Source organism: Somniosus microcephalus, chromosome 14 (genome assembly GCF_052327205.1).
Source record: "Somniosus microcephalus isolate GS21.2 chromosome 14, FLI_Smic_1.0, whole genome shotgun sequence".
Taxonomy (NCBI): domain Eukaryota; kingdom Metazoa; phylum Chordata; class Chondrichthyes; order Squaliformes; family Somniosidae; genus Somniosus; species Somniosus microcephalus.
In genome coordinates this window covers 8,409,944-8,434,988 of record NC_141000.1, presented here as the reverse complement: position 1 = coordinate 8,434,988, position 25,045 = coordinate 8,409,944, and the positions used below count along the sequence as shown (strand labels likewise).

The 25,045-nt window shown below is 45.6% G+C and overlaps 1 protein-coding gene across 2 annotated transcripts in view; it reads right to left on the bottom strand.

The window, feature by feature from the left end:
- Positions 1–25,045, bottom strand: part of grik1a (glutamate receptor, ionotropic, kainate 1a) — a 434,840-nt gene that overhangs the window by 176,640 nt on the left and 233,155 nt on the right. For both annotated transcript variants that reach the window (XM_086006203.1, XM_086006202.1), the window contains exons 2-3: positions 946–1,113; positions 562–819 (exon numbers count right to left, since the gene is read on the bottom strand). In XM_086006203.1, the coding sequence (XP_085862329.1) occupies positions 562–819; positions 946–1,113 (426 nt within the window). The remainder of the gene's footprint in view (positions 1–561; positions 820–945; positions 1,114–25,045) is intronic.

The window sequence follows — 25,045 nt, the reverse complement described above, 5'->3', positions numbered from 1 at the left end:
AGGCAATAACTCTAGTTACACCCAGTTACATGAAGCTCAACAACAGCTTCAATAGACATAATGGTAATTGGAAAAGAAAAGCATGTGAGCTTCATAGCATATCACTTAATCCTTAATCAGACTTCAACTCATAATCGTTATTAGTAAAGTAAACCTTTCTTCAATTTACAGTTTAATTTAGCTTTGTTACAAGAAATACAATTATACCATCAGGCTCTCAGTTTTCTAATTAAATTAAATGTATATCAATAATGCAACATTTCTCAAAGGCATTTTGTCAGTTCAGAACAAATACACATTGCTGCAGTTGATTGACACACCAACAACTCTGGCTTTACTGCACCAGATAAATCGAATCAGAACTACAAACTCAGTAGAGTATAAAGTATTTATACAATAACAGGTTACGTGCACATCAGCAGAATTCTGCTATATTCCAGCTCAACGGATTGGAGGTGTGGCTTAGCCTTATAAAGTGCAGAAGCTTTAAGCAAGATTGAAATTTAGTAGGTTGAAACAAGTTAAATATACAACAGGGTTTAGATATTTAGTTACACACACCTGTACTATCTTCATAAACGACAGTGATTGTCTTCCATTTGTAGTACTGCACCAGGTCCAGGATGGCTCTACTGATTGACGTATATTCTGGATAGAGATTAATGTAGAATGAGTCCTTCTGATCTACTATGGGATGTTTCCAGCGGGTCTGGATGTGTGGAACTTCCATTGCATTAGAGATAGACTGAACCGCACTTATTGAGGAGCTGTGGGAAGGTCCAAATACAGCTGCTACTCCAAGGGTAAGCTGGTCACAAGCTAGTGGGTTTTAAAGAAACAGCTCAGTTACATTATAAACCTGACACATATCCTTTCGAATTGAAAGTAAAGCTTCTTCAAAGATATAATTTCAGAAACTATTAACTTGGAATGTACAGTACTCACCCCGCTTGGAAGCTTCGAAGCTATCGTAAAGATTAATTCTCTGTATGTCGTATGTGAGTGTGGTATTAGGCATTAATGTCCTATTTCTGTTTATACTGGTGATTGCAAACTTGAAGGCCATCTCTTCAATACTAATAGGCTCATTTTCAGTAGTTTCAAATATACCTCCTAAAAAGAAAAGAGACAAATAGCTCAACATTGGCTTTCGCACTTTGGTCGAGACTAGAAAAACATTTACATTTAACAGTTTTTTTTTGCAAAATACATTGGCCCGGAATTTGTGGTCGGAGGCCTACCTCCGGAGTACCCCTCCCCCCGAACTGTTAAAAAATCCCCACCTACCTTCAGGCTCCCGGGCTTCGGAGACTTCGAGGTCCTGGGCCTGCTGGTGTACGTCTGCGTAAAGGCCCGCGGATCCCAGGGATGCAGGCGGTTCGGAAGCGTACCTGGGATCTCGCGGGCCAGGTCCTCCTATCAGAAAGGAGGATTCCTAATATGCTAATGGGGATCTCATTTATGAACGGAATCCCCGTAAGCATATGAGGAATCCCCAAATAATGAAATAATTTATACAACTGGAATAAAAATAAATGTTCCCATTTTCAAATTAAATTAAAAGTCCCTTCAATAAAGCGCATACAATAAAAATTTAATTTTTTGAAAATGTTTTATTTTTAAACATTTTAATCCGGGCCAAAATTTACATAAACAAATTTTAAATGTTTTAAGTGTTTTGTGGGCATTTGTTGGGCAGTAGTTGGGCAAATAGCCTAACGCTGTGCCAGCGAAAGTGATTTTTGAGTCGGTGCAGTAGATCTGACAAGGCGAACCTTGACAGATCGCAAGTTCCGATTGCGGAAACCCGGAACTTGCGGGGCCTTTCTGATGGCTAACGACAGTGCGTACGTACACCATCATCGAGAGCGCAAAATCCGGGCCAATGTTTTATACATATTTGTTAGATTGTATTTTTATGCATTTGTTATTTTAACTATGACTGGAAAAACAAACCTGGCATTCTAAGTAAATGCATCTTGCATTTAATAGTTCCTTAAATGTATTTTGATAGTGTTTTAGAACAATTATGCTGTTATATGGGATGCTTCTTCTGGTAAAATATACAGCACGTCTTGTAATTGACAACTACTAAAGAATGAGTCTTGCTATCTGTACTCATTTTTTAAGAGGAAAAATTCACACTTCGATATATACACAGCTATCTATGTATTATCTATTTAAAAAAATGATATGGTTGCAATGTTCTAAAGCATTGCGCCTGTAGGTAGTGCTGTCAGAGTAACACTATGTAAGTTTGTTACCTTAAGTAGCATCCCACCTAACATTGCATCTTCATCAATCAGCTTATCTTAGGACATTTCTATGAAATGTTATTGTGATTCCAACTTTAACCATTGGGTATCACTGCAGCAATTCTTCACTTGGAGAATGGCAAATATATTGACATAGGTGAGTAAAGGTAAGTTTATTTCAGGTACAACTACAAATCAGAAACACAAAACAAGACACCGAGCTGTACAAATTGCAAAGAAGATGAAGGTTTGTCTCCAGCAGACACTCGTGCAGTAATGGATGACCAAACAGACCACCCGCGAGTTGTGGTTAATGGCTGTTTTTCAGACTGGAGGATGGTAGACAGTGGTGTTCCCCAAGGGTCATTGCTGGGGCCACTGCTTTTTTTGATAAATATAAATGACCTGGATATCGGAATACAGAGTAGAATTTCTAAATTTGCCAATGACGCCAAACTTGGGGGTGTGACAAACAGTGAAGATTTTTTTTAAATTAGTTTATGGGATGTGGGCGTCGCTGGCAAGGCCTAGCATTTATTGCCCATCCCTAGTTGCTCTTGAGAAGGTAGTGGTGAGCTGCCTTCTTGAACCGCTGCAGTCCGTGTGGTGAAGGTACTCCCACAGTGCTGTAAGGGAGGGAGTGCCAGGATTTTGACCCAGCGACTATGAAGGATCGGCGATATACTTCTAAGTCAGGATGGTGTGTGACTTGGAGGGGAACTTGGAGGTGATGGTGTTCCCATGCGCCTGCTGCCCTTGTCATTCTAGGTGGAAGAGGTCATGGACATGGGAGGTGCTGCCGAAGAAACCTTGGTGAGTTGCTACAGTGCATCTTGTAGATGGTACACACTGCAGCCACGGTACGCCGGTGGTGGAGGGAGTGAATGTTTAAGGTGGTGGATGGGGTGCCAATCAAGCGGGTTGCTTTGTTCTGGATGGTGTCGAGCTTCTTGAGTGTTGTTGGAGCTGCACTCATCCAGGCAAGTGGAGAGTATTCCATCACACTCCTTACTTGATACCAATGGACTGCAACAGGACATAGAAAGGCTAGCAGAATGGGCAGACAAGTGGCAGATGGAATTTAACACGGAGAAGTGTGAGGTGTTGCATTTTGGCAGAAGGAACAGAAAGAGGCAATATACACTTAATGGCACAGTTTTAAAGAGTGTGCAGGGACAGAGGGACCTGGGAGTTAATGTGCATAGGTCCCTGAAGGTGGCAGGACATAGTGAGAGTGGTTAGCAAAGCATATGGGATCTTGGGCTTCATAAATAGAGGTATTGAGTACAAAAGCAGGGAAGTTATGCTGAACCTTTATAAAGTGCTGGTTAGGCCACAACTGGAGTATTGCATCTAGTTCAGGTCACCACACTTTAGGAAAGATGTGAAGGCACTTGAGAGGTTGCAGAGGAGACTTACCAAAATGGTTCCGCGGATGGGGGATCTTAGCTACAAGGACAAATTGGAGAAGCTGGATTGTTTTCATTAGAGCAAAGTAGGTTGAGGGGTGATTTGATAGAGGTGTACAAGATTATGATGGGTTTGGATAGGCTAGACAGAGAAAGGCTGTTCCCACTAGTTGATGGTTTAAGGTTTCGGGCAAGAGATACAGAGGGGATCTGAGGTAAAACTTTTTGATGTAGCAAGCCATGAGGACCAGGAACTCGCTGCCGATGGAAGTGGTGGAAGCGGAGACACTCAATGTTTTCAAGGGGAGACTGGATAGGCACTTGAGGGAAATAAACTTGCAGGGCTACGGGGATAGAGCGGGGGAATGGGACTGACTGGATTGCTCTACAGAGAGCCGCCATGGACTCGATGGGCTGAATGGCCTCCTCCTGTGCCGTTATGACTCTATGACTCTATGACCTGCCTGATGGCCATCACTTGTAGTCAAGTGATTGAGTGGCTGGTAGTCATAAGGTGGTTCACTAATGTCCTTTAGGGAAGGAAATCTGCCGTCCTTACCTGGTCTGGCCTATATGTGATTCCAGACCCACAGCAATGTGGTTGACTCTTAACTGCCCTCTGAAATGGCTTAGCAAGCCACACAGTTCTAACAAGCTGGAGAAGAAAGAATAATAATAAAACCGGATGGACCACCCGGCATCGACTTCGGCCCCAGCTTCGGACACGACAATGGCACATCCAGCCCAGTCAACGCTGCAAAGTCCTCCTCACCAACATCTGGGGACTTGTGCCAAAATTGGGAGAGCTGTCCCACAGACTAGTCAAGCAACAGCCTGACATAGTCATACTCACAGAATCATACCTTTCAGCCAATGTCCCAAACTCCTCCATCACCATCCCTGGGTATGTCCTGTCCCTTCAGCAGGACAGACCCACCAGAGGTGGCAGCACAGGGTATACAGTCAGGAGGGAGTGGCCCTGGGAGTCCTCAACATTGACTCCGGACCCCATGAAGTCTCATGGCATCAGGTCAAACATGGGCAAGGAAACCTCCTGCTGATTACCACCTACTGCCCTCCCTCAGCTGATGAATCAGTACTTCTCCATGTTGAATATCACTTGGAAGAAGCACTGAGAGTAGGAAGGGCACAGAATATAATCTGGGTGGGGGACTTCAATGTCCATCACCAAGAGTGGCTTGGTAGCACCACTAATGACTGAGTTGGTCGAGTCCTGAAGGACATAGCTGCCGGTCTGGACCTGCGACAGGTGGTGAGAGAACCAACATGAGGGAAAAACCTACTTGACCTCATCCTCACCAATCTACCTTTCGCAGATGCATCTGTCCATGACAGCATTGGTAGCAGTGACCACCGCACAGTCATTGTGGAGAGGAAGTCCCGTCTTCATACTGAGGACACCCTACATCGTGTTGTGTGGCACTACCACCGTGCTAAATGGGATAGATTCAGAGCAGATCTAGCAGCTCAAAACTGGGCATCAATGAGGCGCTGTGGGCCATCAGCAGCAGCAGAATTGTATTCCACCACAATCTGTAACCTCATGGCCCGGCATATCCCTCACTCTACCATTGCCATCAAGCCAGTGGACCAACCCTGGTTCAATAAAGAGTGTAGAAGCGCATGTCAGGAGCAGCACCAGGCGTACCTAAAAATGAGGTGCCAACCTGGGAAAGCTGCAACACAGGACTACATGCATGCTAAACAGCAGAAGCAGCATGCTAGAGACAGAGCTAAGTGATCCCACAACCAACAGATCAGATTAAAGCTCTGCAGTCCTGCCACATCCAGTCGTGAATGATGGTGAACCATTAAACAACTGATGGGAGGAGGAGACTCCATGAACATCCCCATCCTCAATGATGGTGGAGCCCAGCACATGAGTGCCGTAGAGAAAAGAAATAGGAATGGCACACAGCAAACATGAACCGTAAGTAATTGCATCATGATGGAATTAGGGATGCCAACTGACTTCCTGACTCCAATTGCCCCGCCAAACAGCCTTTTTTCCGCCATCTCCAATAAAAAAAATATAATGAACGAAAATGAAAAAAACACTTTTTTCATGCCCCTGTGACTTTTCTCTTGGGCTTACAGCAGCGTCCAGGAGATTAATATTCAATTCCTGGAGGCTCCAGGTCAATCCTGATGGGTTGGCAACCCTCGCTGGGATGGGTGGCGTGGTACTCCTTCATTCACGATAAAGAACTGACATCGTAAGACTTCCTCTCCCTCTCCTGCGCCATAGGGAAATGAATCTCCGATACAGGACCCGTAACATCCTCTCGACGCTCCCCTCAGTGTCCCAAGAGCAAAACAAACTTGTGTCCTCCACATAAGGGTAAAAAGTATTAGTATAGGCTCTCTCTTAGTCAGTATAGGCTAGCACTGAGCTTGTAGCCCCCGCTGCAAAATAAGCAGAAATATCAGGACAATGAACCTACATTCAACTACCTCCCCACACCAGCTACTGAGAGAAATATCCGAATAGGAACTGAAATGGAAAACACACTCCTTGTTGCACTAAACAGAAATTACAGATTAAAACCAGAAACCCACAAACCCACACTGAATCTCAACCCTCCCCCCACACCCCCCCGAACTGAACATAAATTCCGGCATAGGAACAGAAACCCTCGGCCTATGAGCACACGAGCCACCCCTCCGAACCCTGTTTGGACACCATTTACACCTTTGATTGCTGTGATTATCTCTCTGCCGAGGTGTGATAAACGGCAGTTAGAAAGATTACCTGTAAACATCTGACATTATTCTCTGACTATATAAGCTGTGTCTTTATGCATTTCTCTACTTCACCTGACGAAGGAGCAGTGCTCCGAAAGCTTGTGATTTCAAATAAAGCTGCTGGACTATAACCTGGTGTGTGGCTTCTTACATTTGTAAAAAGATTGAATTGGGGCCTAATCCCCCTATTGGATTCCTTCTCCCTCCCCGCACACACTGAGCAGAGAGAGAGCAATCCTCCCCCCAGCACTGACCACCATTCCCCCCCCTCACTGAGGTGAGATAGTGTGCTTCCCCCGCCCCCCCTCACATTTGCCACCCTCCTCCCAAATGATAACAAATACGTGGAAGGAAGCTGTAACCCACACAGCACTCCCTGCAATGGGCAGTACTGTAGTGATTCCTCCCCTCCCACTGAACAGTACCTCTGTGTTAGGAGCAAACCAACCTGCTCCCCCGCCACTCCACTGAGCATCAATATGTGAATGGAACCCACCCCGGGCTGGGGAATACCCCTCTCCCACAGCGACTATTGTTTTATTGATTAGAGCCCACACCCCAGCTGAAAACCGCCTGCCCCACTCACACCCACCGAGCATCGGCTTGGTGAACAGAACAAACCCTCCTCACCTCAGCACTTCTCATTTCCCCCTCCCCCCTCTTTCGCTCCCCCTCCCCTCCACCCCTCCCCGTTAACTCCCCCTCTCCCCTCTTTCCCCCTCCTCCCTTCCCCTCCCCTCTTGCCCCACCTCTATTCCTCCCCTCCATTTCCACCCCCTTTCCCCCCTCCCTCCATTTCCTCTCCCTTTTCCTCCCCTCCACCCTCTTCCCCCTCCTTCTCCTCCTCTCTTCCCCTCCCCCTCCCCTTCCTCCCCCTCTTTTCCTCCCCTCCTCCCTTCCCCCCTCTTTTCCCTCTTTTCCTCCCCCTCCTTTTCCTCCCCCTTTCCTCACCTTCCACCCCCTCTTTTCCTCCTCGCCCCTTCATCCCCCCTCCGCTTCCTCCCCCTCCCTCTCTTACCCCCATTTTCCTCCCCCTCCTCTTCCTCTCCCCTTTTCCTGCAAAGAACGCCCACCTGGAAATAGTCGAGGCTGAAGGTGACAAAAACATGGATGGGGATTTCAACAGCAGACGAGCTGAGGCAGGGGCGGAGACGGGCGATGTTATGGAGCTGTAAGTAGACGGTCTTTGTGATGGAGAGGTTTATGGGGTCAGAAGCTCAGCAAAGTGTTTAAATAGGATGCTGAGGTTGTGAACAGCCTTGATCAACCCAAGACAGTGACTGGAGAGGGAGATGGAATCGGTGGAGCGGGTACAGCGTTCGTGATGAGAGATGAAGACAATTGCTTCAGTCTTCCCAATGTTTAACTGCAGGAAATCCAGCCCTCATTACAGCCTTAGTCCAAACATGAACAAAAGAGCTGAATTCTACAGGTGAAGTCAGAGTGACTGCCCTCGACATCGAGGCAACATTTTGCAGAGTGTGGCACCAAAGAGCCCTAGTAACATGAAGCCAATGGGGATCAGGGGAAAACTCTCCACTGGCTGGAGTCATACCGAGCACAAAGGAAGACAGTTGTGGTTGTTGGAGGCCAAAGATCACAGCCCCAGGACATCGCTGCAGGATCAATGACCTACCCTCCATCATAAGGTCAGAAGTGGAGATGTTCACTGATTATTGCAGTGTTCAGTTCCATTCTCAATCCCTCAGATAATGAAGTATTCCATGCCCGCATGCAGCAAGACCTGGACAGCATCCAGGTGGATGACTGTATATCCAACTGCAGATCTACAGCAGATTCAGAGGACTTAATGCCAGATTAACTCTGTGGCCTAGATTAGTGCCCAAGGTCTCTGGTGCTGTAGTTACTGTGGGTACATTGCTTTCAGAAGTGGCAGCTAATAGCACTTGTGCAGCATTAGGTGATGGCACCGAGATTCTGCTGACATGAATACTACTCCACACATGCCATTGGCAGCAGGCATCTCCTCATAATAACTATTGATCTGTGATTATATAAATGATGGGCTAGCATTTTTAGGACGCCCGCCATCAAGATTGCATACAAATGTTCTCCAAGCGAGTTGAAGCCGGTCATGACTGTTAACTGTGTTGTGACTCCAAAGCCTCCATTAACAGCTGTGGGAGCATTCATGAGAGATGTTCTTACTGTGCCGAGGGCTTCACTGCTGTTGCCATGTGTTCATCTCCAGACAACTGGCATATTAGCCGTGAGGGAAATGGCAATGCTGTCTGGATGTTGGACTCTTCCAAATAACCCATTACCAATATAACAACAGAAAACGCTGGAAAAACTCAGCAGGCCAGGACAGCATCTGTGGAGAGAGAAACAGAGTTAACGTTTCAGGTCGAAGACCTTTCGTCTGACGAAAGGTCTTCGACCTGAAACGTTAACTCTGTTTCTCTCTCCACGGACGTTGCCTGGCCTGCTGAGTTTTTCCAGCGTTTTCTGTTGTTATTTCAGATTTCCAGCATCCGCAGTGTTTTGCTAACCCATAACCAATGCCAGGTACAAGGAAGCAATTCGTGGGCCATAATTTGCGGCCCCTACGGGTGCGTACGAGGTGTGTACACGCCCGTAGGGGCCGCGCAAGTGCCGGGTTCAGGCGCGCGAAGCGTATGTGCTAAAACCCGGAACTTGCGATCTGTCAAGAATCATCTTGACAGATCGTCCACAGCCCCGGGAAAAGGGCCCCCCGCGGGCAGAGAGTTGGGCTATTTTGTCTAACAAATGCCCGTGAAATTTTTACACCTGCTTTTACCAGTGTAAGAGTTTTAAAAAACATTAAAAAACAATTCTCATTCATTTAAACATTAAAACACAAGTACACTAAGGTAAGTTTATTTTTAGACCATTTAAAATATGGAAATTTATTTTTCAAAAAAATACGTTTTTGTTTTAAATGTTTATATTGTATTTTAATTAATTTTAAATATGGAATTTTTAAAAATTTATTTGTTACGTTATATTTTTAATGTCATCCCCATTCATGCTTATGGAGGTTCTGTACAAATGGATCCTCCATACGTATGAATGGGGATCCCCCTTCTTTGATTGGTTGGGCTTGCCCACGTGATCCCAGGGGCGCTTGCGAACCACCTGCGCCCTTGGGATATGTGGGCCTCTACCCGCTGGTACCCGGAGAGGCCCAGGAGCGCAAGTGTGCGAATCTCCGGGACCATCAGGTAAGCTTGTAGATTTTCTTGCTGGTCGGAGGCATCTGTCCACAGGAAGCCGCCGACTGCAAATTCAGCCCCAATGTCTCAATGAGATGCTGCTGTTCGAACGACCTTCATTTGAAAGCGAACCCACTAAGATCTGTATCCCTAGGGGCACACAGCATCCTGGCCTTCCACCTGTATCACCAGTGGTCATTACCTCACACTTTGTTTCCTCATCCTCATTTACATCTCCCAGTTCTGTGTGAATACCTGGAGATAAATGAGGGAGGGGACAGTTGATGTTGTGTAGTGCTCTTTGAATGCAGTTGGTGGGCCACAGGGTTCTGCTTGTTCTGGGAAGAGAGCAGTTGGTAGATTATGAGTATATAAGCACGTGCAAATCATAGAAGGGAACACAAGAACATTAAGAACAAGATAAGGTCATTAAGTCCGTCAAACCTCATCTTTCCAATATTCTTACTCTATGGTTAGAGCATCGAGTCTCATCTGGATTCCCTGTTTGACATTTGTTATCCGGCCAGGCAATATTGTTTCAAACATGTGTCTTTCTTTAATAAAGTTTTTCCTAATATCCATTTTAAAACTATTTCACACTCATTTAAACACATGTCCTTTGACCGTGCTTTCCTGGATTATGTTAAAGTAATATTTTGGGTTTATCCTACTATATGATTCAAGATTTTGTACACAATGAAGTCCCTTAATCTCTTTTTTTGAAACTGTAGAGGCTAAGCTTCTCTAATCTTTCCTCTTGGCTTTCTCCTTCACACTTTGCATCATTCTTGCTGTTCTCCTCTGCCCGCTCTCCAATACCTGTATGTGTTTTGCAGCATGATGAACATAATACTTGAATGTGGTCTGATCATGGCACTTTACAATCTCGGTGTAACCTCCAGACCCAAGTCCTAGTTATATGTCCCCACATTCTATTTGTGTTTTTAATTGTTCCACCACAGTGTTCAGATATTGAAAGTGATGTTAACGATCACTCCAAGGTCCCTTCCTAAATCTCCCTCTGTCAATTCAATCCCACTCATTGTAAACTTACAATGCACTTTCCAACTGTCACTTATCTGCCCAATTGCATAGTTTATCTGAATTATAATTCTATAAATTGTTTACTGCATGCTCTGTTTCATTGCTCTCCCACTTTTAGTGTTGTCAGCAAATTTAAGAGGCTCTAGTTTTGATGTTGGCTTCATTAATGTAGCTAGACATGAATCAAATGAATTTCCAACACAAAAAGTGTGAAATGTTTTTCAATTAACTAGACTAGCTAATGAATTGTTTCATATTTGGCTTATGGGGAAGACAGTTTCCATTTAACACCTTTGATCTAAGTGCTCCCTTTTTAAATGTCTACGAGTACACTTTGATTCAGAAAATTAAGAGGTAACCATTTTTCAAATCTTTTCTGTGGAAGATGTTCAAACAATTCTGAAACTTGGCAATTAAGTCACTTTAAGTGTTAAGCTCCTCTGCCATACTGACTACAAACTCCTCTTGAATATTGGGTGTAGTGAAATTCAGATAACAAATTAGTGTCACCCTCTTCGGTGAATACTTCAAGAAAATAATATTTGTGGTATTTTATTGTGTTACATTTCAGTGTAATTTTCATCTTTAAAGTTCTAACCTATCAAACTTTTCTTTTACCATTGCGGAAGAATATTTTGTTTTATTTTTAAAGTTTTTTCACTTTCCTCATCACGTGTTCTTTTTGTACCTCAAATCTCTTTTTGTAAACATGTTTCAGTAAATGTCCACACACTTTCCTCCTTGGGGACTTTGTATAGTCTTATTCATATTTTACTTGCACGGTGTTTGCTGTGGCACAGTGGTAGCACTCTCGCCTCACAGTCGGGAAGTGAGTCAGAAAGTTGTAGCTTCACGTTCCACTCAAGAGACTTGAACACAAAATCTAGACTGACTCTTCAGTGCAGTGCTGAGGAAGTGCTGCCGTCTTTCAGATGAGACGTTAAACTAAGGCTCCATCTGCCCTCTCAGGTGGACATAAGAGACCCCATGGCACTATTTCGAAGAAGAGCAGGGTGTTCTCCCCAGTGTCCTGACCAATATTTATCCCTCAACCAACATCACTAGAACAGATTATCTGGTTATTATCACATTGCAGTTTGTGGGAGCTTGCTGTGCACAAATTGGCTGCTGTGTTTCCTACCTTACAGCAGTGACTACACTTCAAAAGTATTTCATTGGCTGTATAGCGCTTTGGGATGTCCTGAGATCATCGCCACATAAAATGCATGTCTTTTTTTTCCATTCATCCATCTTAGAGGTATTTATTTAATTCATATTTCTATTTCCTGGGTGTATATTTATATTTAGCATATATATACTCAACACCATTTTAATTAAAACCAGGAAATGCTGCAAACACTCAGCAGGTCAGGTTGCATCTGGTTAACGTTTCAGGTCGCTGAATGTTCGCCATTGACGGACGATGTTACAGAGCACCGGAAGTAGTAATAGTGTAACGAAAGGAGTAGTAATGAAAGAAATTAGAAATAAAAGATAGGAATTTCTCTCATTATTGCCTCCTTTAGTCACACCATTATTGTCCTCTAATCAACCCCTACCCTCCACCTAATCATGGAACTTTTTTTCTTTCCACTCCCTTTTCCTTGACTCTCTTGTTCCTTACAAGCCGCTCATCTGTAACGTCGCCCGGTAATGACAAAAGGTCATCCACCTGAAACGCTAACCCTATTTTCCTTTCTCCACAGATGCTGCCTGACCTGCTGAGTGTTTCCAGCACTTTGTTTTTATTTCAGCTTTCCAGCATTTTACTTTTTTATAATAATTTTAAGCGTTCCACTTTCCTTGACTTCGATATCCTTTCAGTAACATTTCCTTATTCTTCTGAAATTTACCGTTTCAAAATCATCTCTCTGTCCTGGCCCTTTGTAGTGCCGATTTCAGAAGCTGAATCCGATTACTATGGTACTCACCACCAGTAGTGGTCTCCTCTCCAATCTCCAGAGACCCACCCAATGCCTTCCAAACTCTCCCTCTCGAACAAATCTGTGTTTGTTTGCTCATTATGGCATCAGGACCTGCAGATCTGGAAATCTACCATGCTGTGTCTTTTTATCAAGTGTGAATTTTTCCTTTACACACAAGAGCGGTGGAGATTGAGACACAGTGATGTGCCTTTTCTTGCAATACCTTCTCTTACCCCTCATGGAAAGTGTGACTTAATTTGTATAATCTGCTCTTTTCAATTCAATTACCCTAACTGGCTCAAATCTTGTTAATATTGCTTTGTGCCAATACAGCATAGATCTCTTTCGCAACATCAACTTTTCCTCATATGCATAAATATGTACTCTTAGAGGGAAAAATTCAGTTGCTTGCGCCGCCCGTTAGCACCTTAAGAGGGCGCCAATTGGGGCGCAAAGCAACTAGCGCCTGGGCGCGGCGATGCTTGTGCCGCTCGCGAAATTAACTAGACATTTTGCAGCGGCGCTGAACACTTCCGCCACGATCTCCTGCGCCGGCAAATTGTGACGTCATTTGAGTGCGCAACGCCCCGTTAGCGCCCCGGACCGGATATTGAGTGGCACCCCCTGCCTTACCGCCTGCCGCTAGCAACGACAGGTTGAGGGGAGCGTTATGCTGTCAGAAAGGGACTAGGGGAGCGCTATTTAAAGGCGACCGCTTCCTGCCTTTTTTTGTCGGTGACATTTTTGCACCACGCAGTCTGAGAGAGAGAGAGAGACTTCTGGAGAGATTCAACGCTGTGTGAAGGAATTTTGAGTACTGAGCAGCACTTTGCAGGTTCATTTTTGTTTGCCCTTCCTTGCTTCGCCAGCACTCTGTGGTAGTGCCTCGCTCCTCGGCGTTTGCGCCTTAAGACAGGTGTGAAGCGCCTGATTTAGCGCTCCAATCACCTCCAGGGGCGATAAAAGCCAAGTTTGCCATTGGAGGCGATAATTAGCGCCAGGCGCTGAACTTTGCGCACGGCCGATAACGGCGCTCCAAACGGGGCGATACCGAATTATTCCCCCCTTAGTGTCCAGTAATATTCAACCTTCATCTTCCGGTTTCTATTTAAGTCACACACCTTCTTCTTGACCTCCTGTCAGGTACACTGGGTCACTGAGGCAGTGTTGATGATGTCTGTGATCTACTGCCGTACTTCAAGTCAACATCATAGACAGGTGCGTACACTGTATACAAATGTCCATTTTTTTCCTTTCAGAATCAATAGTGTACTGGACTGGCCCTCTGGCTGTCTCATGGCTGCTCATCTCTCTTTGTGTTCTGCCATGGCTGCTGGCTGTTCTCATTCTCCTGTGATTCTTTGGCCACTCTCGTTGCTGTTTCCACTCATCGATGGCTTCTACCTACCAGTCTTCCCTCTGCTCCCCGCTCCCGCCCCCCCCATCATGCCCCTTCCATGGGAACTTCTTTAGAACAGAGGCAGTATTTAACTCAAAAAACACACACACACACAATTCTTTTAGTGTACCCCTAAAGGCACAGAACAGAAGGAGGCGGACATGAATCTTGTCATTCATATGGAAATGACTTATGAAATGATACTGGGCAGCCTGTGGGTGGCGCTGTCCAGGGAGAGTATAAATACTCGGGCACGGGCCCAGCTTGCTTAGGACATTCTTTAACAGGAACTAGTGAAGGACGCAACTAGATCTCCATGTTGAAAAACAGTTGATTAAAGCTTTGTTTAATACTCAGACCAAGTGCCTTGTAGTTTTCTTACATCAGTGGTCATTTGGCCGTATGGTTGTGCTAGCTCTTCACTTAAGCTGTTAACTGGATTGGAAGCATATACTGTTATGTCCGTGTATCTTAATGTTGTGTCCTTCAATAATCAGACTGCAAGGAATGATTCAACAGGTGTTTACTGAATGAGGGTTACTCTAGAACTAAATGTACAGATCACTACTCAGGGTTTATATACAGGTGTGGTCACTGCCGGTACTACAGTATACAGGAGCTGTAAAAAGTAGTTCTCTCCCTTAAGGTATACATATACATTACATACATTACAATTCCTCCCCTTTTAGATTAACAGTACCATAATACTCATTTAACAATTAACATTTTTAATATACAATGTTATATGAAAATAGTCCATTCATATATTCAGTCTCTGGGGAGGCTTCCTGATTCTTTCTGGATAACGCCTTTCCCGAGTGTCTCGCTCTTGGTGCGGAGGCGATTCTAGCACCCTGTCGTCAGTTGATTCATCAGCTTCCAATGCTATTGTTTCTGAGGTAGATGCGACCTGTACGTCGGGTTCCTCACCAGGTACGTATGGCCGAGACATGGGGTTGACTCGTTCCTGTGACTCTAGGATCTGGTCAGCATGGTGTCTCACAATGTTCTCCCCAACATCCACCGTGTACATTAGTGGCCCCTGTCATGTGCATATCGTTCCTGGTTGCCATTTCTCTGTTTGGTAGTCGCGGGCCAAGACTGGTTGCCCTACATTGAAGCTCCTTGTCGGCTTCTCATTGATGTGCTGGAATTGCTTACTCTCAACATCTCTTCGTACATTTGGTCTGAGCAAATCCAGACGAGATCTCAACCTTCGGTTAAAGAACATCATGGCCGGGGCCTGGTTGGTGACTGCATGTGTCGCATTTCTGTAGGCTAACAGGAAATTGTCCACCTTATGCTGCAGTGGAATGTCGTCATCGCACATGGCCTTTACTGCTTTTTTAAAGGTTTGTACGAACCTCTCAGCCAATCCATTTGTGGCTGGATGATACGGGGTGGATGTGTAATGTCGTACCCCATTCCTTTTCATAAATCTTCGAAACACTTCGGACACAAACTGTGGTCCGTTATCAGAGCAAATCTGCTCTGGCAAGCCGTTCCTGGCAAAAATGGTCCGTAGGACTGCAATAGTTTTCTCCGTGGTGGTGGAGGACATTTTGATCACCTCAGGCCATTTCGAGTGCGCATCCACGGCTATTAAAAACATTGAGTCCATGAATGGACCAGCAAAATCAATATGCACCCATTGCCATGGAGATGAGGGCCACTCCCATGGGTGTAGAGGGGCATGTGGTGGTGCATTTTGGACCTTCTGGCATCCTGAGCAGCTCTTTGTCAGGTCCTCGATTTGCTGATCGATCCCCAGCCACCACACATAAGCCCTAGCAAGGCTTTTCATTTTCACCCCTCCCAGATGACCGTCGTGAAGCTCATTGAGCACTCTCTCCCTTAACTTGGGTGGAATTACCACACATCAAGGTCCCCTGGCATACTGACAGCTGTTCTCTTCTGGATGAGAATGCTGGCAACAGTGAGTCGCCATGTGCTGGCCATCCCTTCACCGTTAAATCATATACCCGAGACAGTGTTGGGTCATTTTGGGTCTCCTTCTCTATACCAGCGTTAGTTACTGGCAAGCATTCAATTATAGTCGAATGAAATATTTCGACAGGATCCAATGCTGGTGCTTCCTCCGCAGTAGGCAGTGGCAGGCGTGATAGCCCATCAGCGTTTCCATGCTGTTTCGTGCCCTTATACTCGCTTTCATATTGGTATGCCCCTAGAAAAAGGGACCATCTTTGTAGCCGTTGCGCAGTCATCACCGGAACGCCCTTCTTTGGATTAAAGATGGAGACAAGTGGTTGGTGGTCAGTCAGCAAGGTGAACTTCTGCCCGTGCAGATAGTGATTGAACTTTTTCACTCCCCACACTAGGCTGAGGGCCTCCCTGTCAATCTGGGCGTAGTTACGCTCGGCTGAGGTTAGTGACCGAGACGCAAAGGCTACTGGCCTCTCCGAGCGGTCCGGGAATTTGTGCGACAGCGCCGCTCCAATGCCATAGGGTGATGCATCACACGCCAACCGAATTGGTAGTGCTGGGTTGAAATGAGCCAACACCTCTTTTGATGTGATCAATGCTTTGCTCTTCTGGAAAGCTCATTTACATTCGTCACTCCACTTCCATGGTACCCCCGTTTGCAGTAGGGTGTTCAGTGGGTGTAGTACGGTAGACAAATTCGGCAAGAACTTATGGTAGTAGTTCACCAGCCCGAGGAACGACCTCAGTTGTGACACATTTTCCGGTGCTGGAGCCTTGACTACTGCCTCAATCTTTTCAGGGGACTTATGTAACCCCTCTTTATCAATAACGTGGCCACAATACGAGTTCTGCTTCTGGAAAAACTCGCATTTGTGGCGATTAGCTCGGAGCCCATATTCCTTCAATCTAGTGAGCACCTGCTCCAGGTTGGCGAGGTGATCACTGTCATTTTCGCCCGTGACCAGGATGTCGTCCAAATAACACTGGGTCCCTGGAATCCCTTGCAGGACTTGTTCCATTGCCCTTTGCCAAATAGCCGGAGCTGATGCTACCCCGAACACCAGCTGGTTGTATTGGTAGAGACCTTTATGAGTGTTGATCGTGAGGTACTGTTTCGAGGCTTCTTCTACCTCCATTTGCAGGTACGCCTGGGCCAGATCAATCTTAGTGAAGCGTTTCCCTCCAGATAGCGAGGCGAAAACATCTTCAATCCGCGGAAGCGGATATTGTACAGTGTGAAGGATTGGGTTCACTATCACCTTAAAGTCCCCACAGATGCGAACCTTCTTTGGTTCCCCAGGCGTATTACTCAATGACCTCTTCATTACAGGAACGATGGATGTAGCCCACTCGCTCCAGTCCACTTTGGACAGTACTCCTGAACATTCCAAACCTTCCAGCTCTGCTTCGACGGCTGGGCGGATCGCATAAGGTGCCGGTCTTGCCTTAAAAAACTTTGGGCTTGCATTTTCCTCTATTTTGATCATCGCTGTTATGCCTTTTAGTGTTCCGAGTCCCTGCTGGAACACTTCTTGTGCGTCAGTTAGCATTTTTGACAGTCGTCCAGGTGTGACGTCGTCATCCTTTTTGGCATCTACAGTCAGTGCTTGTATGGAATGCCAATCTAGCTGTATCTTCCGGATCCATTCACGCCCTAGCAGTGGTGGTCCTCCATCTGGCAATACATATAGGTCCATTTTTGGTGTTTCCTTGGCATTATATATAACGTTCACCCTTATTTTTCCTTTGGGGTAGACTTTTTGCCCCGTGTACGTCTTCAAGACAATCTTTGTATCTCTCAAGGGTATATGTGAGACTAGCCGCTTGTAGTCCCTTTGGTTTATGACTGTTAGGGCTGATCCTGTGTCCAATTCCATTTTCACTTGGACTCCTGCTATCTTGAGCGTGACCCAGATAGTTTGGTGATCCTCCGTTTTGATCACATTATGTAGTTTCAGACAACCCAGCTCCTTGCTTCCGGAGTCTGTATCACTTTTCTGTTCGTCTGAACTACTCTCCGTCACCTTATGTACCTTCTTGTACTTCTCCTGTGGAGATTTCTTGCTGCTGGTTTTCTTTCCCGACCTGCAGACTCTTGCTATGTGTCCTACTTTTCCACACTGTCTGCACACTTTGTCCTTGAACCAGCAATCATTATGGTCATGTGTTGTTCTGCCGCAGCGATAGCACTTCACTGTTCCGTATGACATTTCATTTGTGCCATATTCTTGCGGTCTCCGTTGTATCTCTGCAGCGCCCCGTGCTGCTGCTTCGTGTGATACTGCAATGCTGAAAGCCTTGTCCAGCATAAGATCCTTTTCTGATAGAAGCTGTTTCTAGGTTCCTTCACTTTGAAGCCCACACATAAACTTGTCCCTTAAAGTATCTGCTAGTCCCGCTCCAAACTGGCAGTGTTTCGATAGCTTGCGCAGTTCCGCTAAATACTCAGCATTACTTTCATCTTTATGCTGGTTCCTTTTGTGAAACTTAAATCTTTCTGCTATCAGCAGCGGTGTGGGGTTTAAGTGGTCCTGTAGGATTGACACTATGTTTTCAAAATCCTTTTCTGCTGGCTTCTCTGGGGTTACTAGGTTTCGTAGTAAGCCATACGTTTTTGCACCCATTGAATTCAACAATACCAGCGCTTTCTTGTCATCTGGCACGTCATTCGTCTTGCAGTATACTTCTATGCGTTCGACATATGTCGTCCAATCTTCGACTTCATTGTCGAACGCTGTGATACTGCCACTCTTCGGCATTTTTGGGTGTGGTTAGACTGGCTTAAAATGGCGTCTCCCGCGCTTTCCTTTCTTCCCCGCTGTGGCTTAAAATGGCGTCTCCCGCGCTTTCCTTTCTTCCCCGCTGCGGCTTAAAATGGCGTCTCCCGTGCTGCTGCCAATGCCGCTCTCGGCGGTCCTCGTGGCAAATGGCGACGCCCTGTGGGTTTCGTGCGCTGCTCCTGCGCTGCTGCCAATGCCGCTCTCTGCGGTCCTCGTGGCAATGGCAGCACCTCGCATTTTCCTGCGCGCCTCTCTCCCCCGTTGACGCTGCTCGGCCCTTGACCACCGGCTGCGCTCTGCTCTCTCTCATCTCTCTCCCCCGTTGACGACGCTCGGTCCTGAACACCGGCTGCGCCCTGTGCACTCTGCCCTCTCTCTCTCCCCCGTCGACGCTGCTCAGCCTTTTTCTGTGCCGCTCGGTCAGGCTCTAGCCCGCCGCTGCCCGGGAAGGGTCTGCGCAGTACCTGTTGCCAGCCCGTTTCGCTGGACCACCATGACTGGAAAGCCAAGCCTGGCTCTCGACAGCCTCCCCTGCGATGCTCAAATCTCCGCTGGATGACTGGGCAGTTGCCCGTGGTCGACGCCTGTGCTTCTGGACTCGACCTCCTTCCACTGTTCTCCAGGAGCGAATCCCTGGGAGGTGATGCAGAGTTGAAGGGAGGTTCGAATCTGCGTCGTCGCCAATGTTATGTCCGTGTATCTTAATGTTGTGTCCTTCAATAATCAGACTGCAGGGAACGATTCAACAGGTGTTTACTGAATGAGGGTTACTTTAGAACTAAATGTACAGATCACTACTCAGGGTTTATATACAGGTGTGGTCCCTGCCGGTACTACAGTATACAGGAGCTGTAAAAAGTAGTTCTCTCCCTTAAGGTATATATACATTACATACATTACATATACTACAGCCTGTTTCCTGTTGAGCAATTTTTCACCAACCTCCACAATCTCCCCAGCCCCCAACACACACACACCCCTTTAAAATCTTTGTCCTCGTTTAAGAAGCTTTCCATGACTGGACCTCACCCCCTCTGCAACCTCCTCCAGCCCTTTGTCCCAACCTGTGCCCTTCAGGCTTCCTATTCTGGCCCCTTATACATCGCTCCAACCCATCGCTCTTCCTCAACATTCCTGGTTACAGGGTTTTCAGACGAGATAGAGAGGGAGGTAAAAAGGGAGGAGGGGGGTGTCGCAATAGTGATTAAAGAATCAATTACAGCTGTGAGGAGGGAGGATATCTTAGAAGGATCATCAAATGAGGCCATATGGGTTAAACTGAAAAACAAAAAAGGGGCAATCACACTGCTGGGAGTGTACTATAGACCTCCGAACTGTCAGAGGGAGATAGAAGAGCAAATATGGGAAATTGGGGAAAAGTTAATTTTACTAAATTGAGAGGTGATTTAGCCAAAGTGGACTGGAGACAGAAACTTGAAGGTAAATCAGTGTCAGAGCAGTGGGAGGCATTCAAGGAGGAGATAGTGAGGGTTCAGAGCAATTAAGTTCCCTTAAAGAAAAAGGGTGGGACTAACAAATCTAGAGCTCCCTGGATGTCAAGGGGCATACAGGGTAGGATAAAGAAAAAAAGGGAAGCTTATGACAGATACCGAGGACTCAATACTGCAGAAAGCTGAGAGGAGTATAGAAAGTGCAGGGGTGAAATTAAAAAGGAAATTAGGAAAGCAAAGAGAGGGCATGAAAAAATATTGCCAGTAAAATCAAGGAAAACCCAAAGATGTTTTATAAATACATTAAGAGTAAGAGGATAACTAAAGTAAGAGTAGGGCCTATTAGGGACCATAAAGGTAACCTGTGTGTGGAAGCAGAAGACATGGGTGTGGTTCTTAATGAATACTTTGCGTCTGTTTTCACAAAAGAGAGGGACAATGCACACATTGCAATCAGGGAGGAAGAGTGTGAAATATTAGATGAAATAAACATAGTGAAAGAGAAAGTATTAAGGGGTTTAACATCTTTGAAAGTGGATAAATCCTCAGGCCCGGATGAACTGTATCCCAGACTGTTAAGAGAAGTAAGAGAGGAAATAGCAGAGGCTCTGACCATCACTTTCCAATCCTCTCTGGCTACAGGTGTGGTGCCAGAGCACTGGGGGACTGGTAACGTGGTACCCTTGTTTAAAAAGGGAGAAAGGGATAGACCGAGTAATTACAGGCCAGTCAGCCTAACCTCGGTGGTGGGAAAATTACTGGAAAAAATTCAGAGGGACAGGATAAATCTTCATTTAGAAAGACACGGATGAATCAGGGACTGTCAGCATGGATTTGTTAAGGGAAGGTCATGTCTGACCAACTTGATTGAATTTTTTGAGGAGGTAACAAGGAGGGTCGATGAGGGTAGTGCGTTTGATGTAGTCTGTATGGATATTAGCAAGGCTTTTGATAAGGTCCCGCAGGGCAGACTGGTCACGAAAGTAAAAGCCAAGGCAAAAGTGGCAAAATGGCAAGTTGGATCCAAAATTGGCTCAGAGGCAGGAAACAAAGGGTAATGGTCGAAGGGTGATTTTATGACTGGAAGGCTGTTTCCAGTGGGGTTCCTCAAGGCTCAGTACTGGGTCCTTTGCTTTTTGTGGTATATATCAATGATTTGGACTTGAATGGTATGAGACGCGAGTTGGGTAGGATTGTTGGGTAATGTCACTCAAAGGGTTGACGGTGGATAGGCAATGGCAAACATTCAAAGATCACATGGATGAACTACAGAATTTGTTTATCCCAGTTTGGCATAAAAATAAATCAAAAAAGGTGACTCAACCGTGGCTAACAAGGGAAATTAGGGATAACATAAGATCCAAGGAGAGGACATATAAATTGGCCAAAAAAAGCAGCAAACCTGAGGATTGGGAGCAGTTTAGGATTCAGCAAAGGAGGACAAAGGGATTAATTAAGAGGGGGAAAATAGATTATGAAAGTAAGCTTGCAGGGAACATAAAAACTGACTGTAAAAGCTTTTATAGATATGTGAAGAGAAAAAGATTGGTGAAGTCAAGCGTAGGTCCCTTACAGTCAGAATCAGGGGAATTTATAATGGGGTACAAAGAAATGTCAGTCCAATTAAATACATATTTTGGTTCTGTCTTCACAAAGGAGGACACAAATAACCTCCCAGAGATGTCGGGGAACATAGGGACTAATGAGAGGGAGGAACTGAAAGAAATCAGTATTTGTAGGGAAATGGTGTTGGGGAAGTTGATGGGATTGAAGGCCGATAAATCCCCAGGGCCTGATAATCTACATCCTAGGGTACTTAAGGAAGTGGCCCTGGAGATAGTAGATGCATTGCTGGTCATCTTCCAGAACTCGATAGGCTCTGGAACAGTACCCATGGATTGGAGGGTAGCTAATGTTACCCCACTATTCAAAAAAGGTGGTAGAGAAAAAGCGGGGAATTATAGACCGGTAAGCCTGACATCGATAGTGGGGAAAATGCTAGAGTCCATTATAAAAGATGTAATAGCAGAGCACTTGGAAAGCAGTGACAGGATCGAACAAAGTCAACATGGATTTACAAAAGGTAAATCGTGCTTGACTAATCTACTGGAATTTTTTGAGGATGTAACTGGTAAAATAGATAAGGGAGAACCAGTGGATGTGGTGTATTTGGACTTTCAGAAGGCTTTTGATAAGGTCCCGCCTAAGAGATTAGTGTGCAAAATTAAGGCACATGGGATTGGGGGCAAGGTATTGACTTGGATAGAGAGCTGGTTGGCAGATAGAAAGCAAAGAGTTGGAATAAACGGGTCATTTTTTGAGTGGCAGGCAGTGACTAGTGGGGTACCGCAAGGATCAGTCCTAGGACCCCAGCTGTTCACAATATATATTAATGATCTGGACGAGGGAATTGGATGTAATATCTCCAAATTTGCAGACGACACAAAGCTGGGTGGGAGGGTAAGCTGTGAGGAGGATGTCGTGAAACTCCAGTACGATTTGGACAGGTTGGGTGATAGTGCATTTGCCATGTTTCTGCCCAATCATGTGGATAAATGTGAGGTTATCCACTTTGGTGGCAAAAACAGGAAGGCAGATTATTATTTGAATGGCAATAGATTGGGAGAAGGGGAAGTGCAAAGAGACCTGGGTGTTCTTGTGCACCAGTCGCTGAAGGTAAGCATGCAGGTGCAGCAGGCGGTTAAGAAGGCAAATGGTATGTTGGCCTTCGTAGCAAGCGGGTTCGAGTACAGGAACAAGGATGTCTTGCTGCAGTTGTACAGGGCCTTGGTGAGACCGCACCTTGAGTATTGTGTGCAGTTTTGGTCGCCTTACCTGAGGAAGGACGTTCTTGTCATGGAAGGAGTGCAGCGAAGTTTCACCAGGCTGATACCTGGGATGGCAGGAATGACGTATGAGGAGAGATTGTGTCGATTGGGCTTATACTCACTGGAGTTTAGAAGATTGAGAGGGGATCTCATCGAAACCTATAAGATTCTGTCAGGCCTGGACAGACTAGATGCTGGAAGGATGTTCCCGATGGCGGGGGAGTCTAGAACCAGGGGTCACAGTCTAAGGAGAAGGGGTAAGCCATTTAGGACTGAAATGAGGAGGAATTTCTTCACCCAGAGAGTGGTGAACCTGTGGAATTCTCTGCCACAGAGGGCGATGGAGGCCAGTTCATTAAATATATTCAAGAAAGAGTTGGATATGTTTCTTAAGGCTAAAGGGATCAAAGGATATGGGGAGAAGGCAGGGACAGGGTACTGAATTTGGATGATCAGCCATGATCTCATTGAATGGCGGAGCAGGCTCGAGGGGCCGAATGGCCTACTCCTGCTCCTATCTTCTATGTATGTTTCTATGAATATAGCAAGTATGATTAAGAAGTTTGCAGATGATACAGAAATTGGCCGTGTGGTTGATAATGAAGAAGAAAGCTGTAGACTGCAGGAAGATATCAATGGACTGATCAGGTGGGCAGAACAGTGGCAAATGGAATTTGATCTGGAGAAGTGTGAGGTAATGCATTTGGAGAGGGCAAACAAGGAAAGGGAATACACTATACGTGGTAGGACACTGAGAAGTGCAGAAGATCAGAGGGACCTTGGAGTGCATGTCCACAGATCCCTGAAGGTAGCAGGACAGGTAGATAAGGTGGTTAAGAAGGCATACGGGATACTTGCCTTTATTAGGCGAGGCATAGGATATAAGAGCTGGGAGGTTATGCTTGAACTGTATAAAACACTAGTTAGGTCACAGCTAGAGTACTGCGTGCAGTTCTGGTCACCACATTACAGGAAAGATGTGATTGCACTAGAGAGGGTACAGAGGAGATTTACGAGGATGTTGCCTGGGCTGGGGAATTTTAGCTATGAGGAAAGATTGGATAGGCTGGGGTTGTTTTCTTTGAAACAGAGGAGGCTGAGGGGGCAACCTAATTGAGGTGTATAAAATTACGAGGGACCTAGATAGAGTGGATAGGAAGGACCTATTTCCCTTAGCAGAAGGGTCAATAACCAGGGGGCATAGATTTAAAGTAACTGGTCGGAGGTTTAGAGGGGATTTGAGGAGAGGTTTTTTTCACTCAGAAGGTGGTGGGGGTCTGGAACTCACTGCCTGAAAGGGTGGTAGAGGCAGAAACCCTCATCACATTTAAAAAGTATTTGGATATGCACTTGAAGTGCCGTAACCCACGGGGCTACAGACCAAGAGCTGGAAAGTGGGATTAGACTGGAGAGCTCTTTGTCGGCCAGCACGGACAAGATGGGCCGAATGGCCGCCTTCCGTGCTGTAAATTTCTATGATTCTATGATCTGTCCCACATCAGCAGCTGACTTGACCATACTCTCTGGAAGACCCTCGCTAAACCCTTCCCATTGCTGGACCTCTCCCCACCGTCAAACATCTCAAGACCCATCTCTCTGCACGTATAATCATGAATGTATAATTCAAGGGACTTGAAGATCCAACCGCACATACGTGATACCCAAAGTGTTTTTAGACTGAAAAACAATCAACATGATGTAAAACAAAAGCATTCTACAATGAATCAGTATGTACCTTTTTTAGTATAAAATCAAAATTTTCCAAGTGTAATTTTCACTTTTTAAGCTTTTTGTTTTTGAGCCCAGTCTCTCTGCTCTTCGACTCCTTTTAAAGTTGAAGTATTAGGGTATAGTTCTACTCCTTAATTTTCTTCCCAAAATGTATCACCTCACATTTCTCTGTGTTAAATTTAATCCACATCTATCTATCCGAACTACTAATCTGCCCATGTCCCACTGAAGTCCAACAGTCCTGTTCCCTGTTAACCATATTATGATAAACCATAAATTTTGATATTACCCCCATATACAATTCCGGATCATATAA